This window comes from Bombina bombina, chromosome 5 (assembly GCF_027579735.1).
Source record: "Bombina bombina isolate aBomBom1 chromosome 5, aBomBom1.pri, whole genome shotgun sequence".
NCBI lineage: Eukaryota > Metazoa > Chordata > Amphibia > Anura > Bombinatoridae > Bombina > Bombina bombina.
The window spans coordinates 60246265-60253743 of record NC_069503.1 but is presented as its reverse complement, the minus strand read 5'-3'; the positions used below and the strand labels follow the sequence as shown (position 1 = coordinate 60253743).

The 7479-nt window shown below is 33.2% G+C and overlaps 1 protein-coding gene across 1 annotated transcript; it reads left to right on the top strand.

Annotated features, from left to right (window-relative positions):
* The first annotated feature begins 354 nt into the window (after window positions 1-354).
* Window positions 355-6116, top strand: LOC128659852 (zinc finger protein 585A-like). The gene is made up of 2 exons (XM_053713428.1): window positions 355-469; window positions 1310-6116. The coding sequence occupies exons 1-2, from the start codon at window positions 451-453 to the stop codon at window positions 4330-4332; spliced, it is 3042 nt and encodes a 1013-aa protein (XP_053569403.1). The 5' UTR covers window positions 355-450; the 3' UTR covers window positions 4333-6116.
* Window positions 6117-7479: the final 1363 nt, after the last annotated feature.

Below are 7479 nucleotides of genomic sequence, written 5' to 3'. Positions count from 1 at the left end.
TCTTATTTAACATTTGTGTAACTGCTGCTCTTTGATATAAATGATATTAAAAATGATTATAATATATTTGTAAGGTTGTGGTTTGTCCCACCCAAAAATAGATTGTCTACTCCTGGGCTTATACTGTACTTGTAAATTTCTGGAAAGATAAATATTTAATGTGCAACTGTAACATCCACAGAGCTAACTGTACTAAATGCTTGTGTTGAATCAATAGCACTTATGTAATAACCTAAACAGCTGATCTGTATCACATTAATTGTTATGTGTGCCTTTAATTATACCATACGTACAGTTCATCAGAGCCATTATTTATTATTATCTGTCTAAACCATTTAATATACTTTTTACAGACACGGCCAAAGCACTGAGAGATATCAGGTATTGATGTAACTGGAGTGAATAAGGGAACCTTCTTCCTGAGCACAGACATTGGAGCCTGTTATCAGCATGAACTCATATGTGTTAGGTAAGTAAAATAGATATTATGCTGGCTTTAATTACTGGGAAAATAGAATAGATCCCTCATTAAACAAATATAAACTATTATATTTATATCTGCACCTTTTAATAACATTTGTGTCAACACCGGCTCTCAGATCACCTGCAACTCTACCTTCCCCTGCCCTAACCCAACTCATGGAACACCCATAATTACACTTACGCCTACCTTGTTCCCATATGTGGAACACCCAGAACTCCACCAGTAAGTGTTCCCCACCCCAGAACCGCCACTGATTTGTGTGCTTAATTTCACAGTGAGTCTTATTAAACTAATACATTTTTAGCTGATTATATAAATTAAACAACTGCAACTGCAAGCTAAGAAGTATCATAAAATCACTGCTCCTTTAGCCTTCCAAAACATCTCACACTAATTATTAGTCTGTGATGATTAAGACATCATATTCTCACCCTACTGGTTGAGCATGAGCCGGGCAGTGCTGTATGTGCAGTTGCTTGTACAATGTTAAATAAGGATGGTAGATGCCACCTATCTTGCCCAGAATACATATGTACTTGTTCCCTGGCTGAGAACATTATCCACCTGCACCTTATTTAATGGGGCGCTATAAATTGTTTTAATCAGTAATCATTGATTTAGTTTTTTTATGATATAGAAATATTTACATTATTTGTCTTTCTTTGTTTAAATTTGTGATTTACAGGTTAATCAATATAAAAATAAACGCAAAACAGAAGCCATTTTATGGAATGTAAATAAACAATATAATTTGTGTAAGACGATGGAATCCATTTTAAAGAATAAACTTTCTTTATTTTCTTCATTCCTTTTCTTTTTATGTAGACAATCACTTGAATAGTTCATACCCATCCTTCACTACAGGAAGCATCAGAATGATACCACAAACTCCAATAGTCTCAGACACTAATGACTATTCACAAACATTGGGGAGCTCACAGCAGATATTTAAAGGAGATGGAGAATTGGCAGGAACTGGGCAGCAATCATGTACAGAGAGTAATTTAGTCATCAAACAAGAGGACAACATTTATGCCTTATCTAGTGAAATGATTATCCCAGAGGATAAACCACACACATTTACTGAGTTTTCAAAACATTTAAAAGAAGGGGAAAGTCTTAAGTCTAGCCAAATTATTCATACAAATAAGAAACCATTCAAACGTACAGAATGTGAGAAAAGCTTCACATGTAATTTGCATCTCCTTGAACACCACACAGTTGTGAAACCTCACACATGTACAGAATGTGGGAGATGTTTCACATCTAAAGGAAGCCTTAAGTGTCACAAAAAGACCCACACAGGGGAGAAATCTTTCACATGTACAGAGTGTGGAAAATGTTTTACACAAAAGAGTGAACTGAAAACTCATGAAAGAATTCACGCAGGAGAAAAGCCTTTCACATGTACAGAGTGTGGGATAAGTTTTACACAAAAGAGTAAACTGAAAACTCATGAAATGAGTCACACAGGAGAAAAGCCTTTCACATGTACAGAGTGTGGGAAAAGTTTTACATTAAAGAGTCATCTGAATATTCACGAAAGGAGTCACACAGGAGAAAAGCTGTTCACATGTACAAAGTGTGGGAAAAGTTTTAAAGAAAAAAGTAGTCTGAAACATCATACATGGAGTCACATAGGAGAAAAGCCTTTCACATGTACAGAGTGTGGAAAATGTTTTACATTAAAGAGTAATCTGAAAAAGCATGAAAGGAGTCACACAGGAGAAAAGCCTTTCACATGTACAGAGTGTGGAAAATGTTTTACACAAAAGAGTGATCTGAAAATCCATGAAAGGATTCACACAGGAGAAAAGCCTTTCACATGTACAGAGTGTGGAAAATGTTTTACACAAAAGAGTAGTTTGAAAATTCATGAAAGGATTCACACAGGAGAAAAGCCTTTCACATGTACAGAGTGTGGAAAATGTTTTACATTAAAGAGTAATCTGAAAAAGCATGAAAGGAGTCACACAGGAGAAAAGCCTTTCACATGTACAGAGTGTGGAAAATGTTTCACACAAAAGAGTGATCTGAAAACTCATGAAAGGATTCACACAGGGGAAAAGCCTTTCACATGTACAGAGTGTGGGGAAAGTTTTACAGTAAAGTGTCATCTGAAAACTCATGAAAGGAATCACACAGGAGAAAAGCCTTTCACATGTACAGAGTGTGGGAAAAGTTTTACAATAAAGAGTCATCTGAATATTCACGAAAGGAGTCACACAGGAGAAAAGCCTTTCACATGTACAGAGTGTGGGAAAAGTTTTACATACATTAGTCAGATGAAAACTCATGAAATGATTCACACAGGAGAAAAGCCTTTCACATGTACAGAGTGTGGAAAAAGTTTTACACAAATAAATAATCTGAAAACTCATGAAAGGATTCACACAGGAGAAAAGCCTTTCACATGTACAGAGTGTGGGAAAAGTTTTACACAAAAGAGTAAACTGAAAACTCATGAAATGAGTCACACAGGAGAAAAGCCTTTCACATGTACAGAGTGTGGGAAAAGTTTTACATTAAAGAGTCATCTGAATATTCACGAAAGGAGTCACACAGGAGAAAAGCTGTTTACATGTACAAAGTGTGGGAAAAGTTTTAAAGAAAAAAGTAGTCTGAAACATCATACATGGAGTCACATAGGAGAAAAGCCTTTCACATGTACAGAGTGTGGAAAATGTTTTACAAAAAAGAGTAGTCTGAAAATTCATGAAAGGATTCACACAGGAGAAAAGCCTTTCACATGTACAGAGTGTGGAAAATGTTTTACAGAAAAGAGTTATCTGAATATTCATGAAAGGATTCACACAGGAGAAAAGCCTTTCACATGTGCAGAGTGTGAAAAATGTTTTACAAAAAAGAGTTATCTGAATATTCATGAAAGGATTCACACAGGAGAAAAGCCTTTCACATGTACAGAGTGTGGAAAATGTTTTACATTAAAGAGTAATCTGAAAAAGCATGAAAGGAGTCACACAGGAGAAAAGCCTTTCACATGTACAGAGTGTGGAAAATGTTTCACACAAAAGAGTGATCTGAAAACTCATGAAAGGATTCACACAGGGGAAAAGCCTTTCACATGTACAGAGTGTGGGGAAAGTTTTACAGTAAAGTGTCATCTGAATATTCACGAAAGGAGTCACACAGGAGAAAAGCTGTTCACATGTACAGAGTGTGGGAAAAGTTTTACACAAATAAATAATCTGAAAACTCATGAAAGGATTCACACAGGAGAAAAGCCTTTCACATGTACAGAGTGTGGAAAAAATTTTACACAAATAAATAATCTGAAAACTCATGAAAGGATTCACACAGGAGAAAAGCCTTTCACATGTACAGAGTGTGGGAAACGTTTTACTTGCATTAGTGAGCTGAAAACTCATGAAAGGATTCACACAGGTGAAAAACCTTTCAAATGTACAGAGTGTGGAAAATGTTTTACATTAAAGAGTAATCTGAAAAAGCATGAAAGGAGTCACACAGGAGAAAAGCCTTTCACATGTACAGAGTGTGGAAAATGTTTTACACAAAAGAGTAGTCTGAAAACTCATGAAAGGATTCACACAGGGGAAAAGCCTTTCACAGGTACAGAGTGCGGAAAATGTTTTACAGAAAAGAGTTATCTGAATATTCATGAAAGGAGTCACACAGGAGAAAAGCCTTTCACATGTACAGAGTGTGGAAAATGTTTTACATTAAAGAGTAATCTGAAAAAGCATGAAAGGAGTCACACAGGAGAAAAGCCTTTCACATGTACAGAGTGTGGGAAATGTTTTACACATAAGAGTAATCTGAAAAGTCATGAAAGGATTCACAAGGGAAGAAACCTTTCACATGTTTAGAAAGTGGGAAAAAGGTTTTTATTGAAATCAGGTATCACAAAACACCAAATATTTACACACAAACTTTATTTACACAGTGTACAAACCTTTTTACAATTATCCTAAAGAGGACAAACTTTCTAAATAGAAGCAAAGGAAAATACACTAAGCGCATACTCAATAATGACCTCTAGCTCTGATAGTTGACACCTAGTTGTCAATGGTAATATAGCAAGTAATCAGAAATATATCAAAGCGCCACCCAAAGGGAGGCTAGGTCTAAGTGGAACTAAATTTGGAGTGCCACATGCAACGGAAGTGAATTAGAATGACAATTTATTAACAAAATAAAAACAGTACATATACACATACATCATGGATCCATGAGATTAACAATACTAATAAAATGACTTGATTACACGTGTTGGTAAAACAATGGTATAAGTTGGAACAACCCTGATGAGTAAGGTTATACTCAACAGGTGAGCAAACAAGTACAACGAGATAAGTAGCACAGTTTAAACTCATATAATCAACTCAGAAGAGATGTTCATGAACAAAGGTGAAAAAGAAAAACAAAGTGGAATCTTATGTGTCAAATTGATAATGTATATAATTGGTTGGGTTGGTGTACAAATGGTATAGATGACTCCAAAAGATGGTAAAAAATGAAGCTCACAGCGTGGCTTTAACTATGTGCTTAATTTTTCTCACAATGAAATTTCAACTATGTGCTTTATTAATACAAATAGTGCTTTTAAATAGCTAACGTGTAAGCAGAGGCCAGTGGACTGTGTGCTATGACAGAGTAGATAAACAATTCAGTGTTCAAAGTGCATGTGTCAAAGAAAAAATCCAAATAAATAAATAAAAAAGCAAAAGCAATAACAAATAGCGGTGGGTTAAATTAGTGAAGCAACTATCATATTCAATGCTGTAAAATCACTACTGAAAAGTAAAATCAAAATTCAAATAGACAATTGGTTGTGACAAAATAAACAATGTTGGTATTAAAAATCTTGAATTACAGCAAACAGATTTGTGTCTTTAAAAAGCTTGAATTTCAGCAAACAAGATTGTGCCTTTAAAAAGGGGAAGTGTATAAACTTGAAGTGTCCCAAACGTAAATATAGTAAGCAATAATCCAAGGGTGGATATGAGATGTTATGTGAAGCTAGGTCTTAAAGATCCCAGCATCGAAGCTGTGTATCTGTGACAGCTCCTGAGTTCAGTGTAGGACGTGTAGGATTTTCAGTCTAATTCACTTCCGTTGCATGTGGCACTCCAAATTTATTTCCACTTAGACCTAGCCTCCCTTTGGGTGGCGCTTTGATGTATTTCTGATTACTTTCTAAATAGAAGCATCATAAAGGATCCTATTGTAAATAACACTTTCTAATCCCAGTTATAAAAGCCCCAGATTGGAAGTGCTCTCCTGCTGCCCTTTGTGCCTCTATATATGTGCACCTCAGTTTCTCTCATATCAATGTGATAGAATCCAAACACCACACAGGAATATACAGATCTGTCCTCCAGTTTACACAACCATTCACCACCAAAGCACCCCCAGTGTTGTTTATTAATATGCCAGTGTTAGCAGTTGTACGTTTGTTTTACATAGGGGAGGAAATAATTATATTTACAGAATAAAGGAGTCTTTATATGAATAGAGGAAATAATTACATTTACAGAATAAAGGAGTCTTTATACGAATAGAGGAAATAATTACATTTACAGAATAAAGGAGTCTTTATATGAATAGAGGAAATAATTACATTTACAGAATAAAGGAGTCTTTATATGAATAGAGTGTTAGAGAATTATATAAACAAGAACATCAGTCTCAAATGATTGACATCTGGGAGATATATTTAATTTGCACATCGTGTGGATAAACCTTTTCTTATAGCAATAGATGCTTAGCATTGTACATGTTATATACCAGAGGAATTACCGAGGGGAAACTGATTTTATTTAATGAGACACAATGGGCTAGATTACAAGTGGAGCGCTAATTTATTGCACACACAAAAATGTGAAAATGGTCCCATAAGTTATCAGCCATTACAAGCGGCTGATTTGTTCTACCACGAGCTCATGGTAGCAATTAGCGCTTATAAAATTAACAAGAGAAAAGATCTCTGGTTAATTTTCTAAATGTCCACCAAATGCCCCTAAATATAAGAGTTACTTTTCTTTAATAAAAAAAATAGCATTTTTTAAAAACAAAACAAAAATAACTGCAGTTTTTGGGGGCTAAATTTGCCGGCTGTGCAGTGTTAAAAAAGACAGCACTGAAAAGTGCCTTTACATTGCGGTCTATGGGAACTGTGTGTTCCCTGTAAATATACTGTATATGCTTTTATATATATACACAGTGTAAATACACGTATTAACTAATAAATATGCTATATATATACATACACAGTGTAAATACACATATTAACTAATAAATATGCTTATATATATATATATATATACACAGTGTAAATACACATATTAACTAATAAATATGCTTATATATATATATATATACACAGTGTAAATACACATATTAACTAATAAATATGCTTATATATATATATACACAGAGTTAATACACATATTAACTAATAAATATGCTTATATATATATATACACAGTGTAAATACACATATTAACTAATAAATATGCTTATATATATACACAGTGTAAATACACATATTAACTAATAAATATGCTTATATATATATACACAGTGTAAATACACATATTAACTAATAAATATGCTTATATATATATATATATATATATATATACACAGAGTTAATACACATATTAACTAATAAATATGCTTATATATATACATACACAGTGTAAATACACATATTAACTAATAAATATTCTTATATATATATATATACACAGTGTAAATACACATATTAACTAATAAATATGCTTATATATATATATATATATATATATATATATATACTCAGTGTAAATACACATATTAACTAATAAATATGCTTTTATATATATACACAGTGTAAATACACATATTAACTAATAAATATGCTTTTATATATATATACACAGTGTAAATACACATATTAACTAATAAATATGCTTATATATGTATATATACACAGTGTAAATACACATATTAACTAATAAATATGCTTTTAT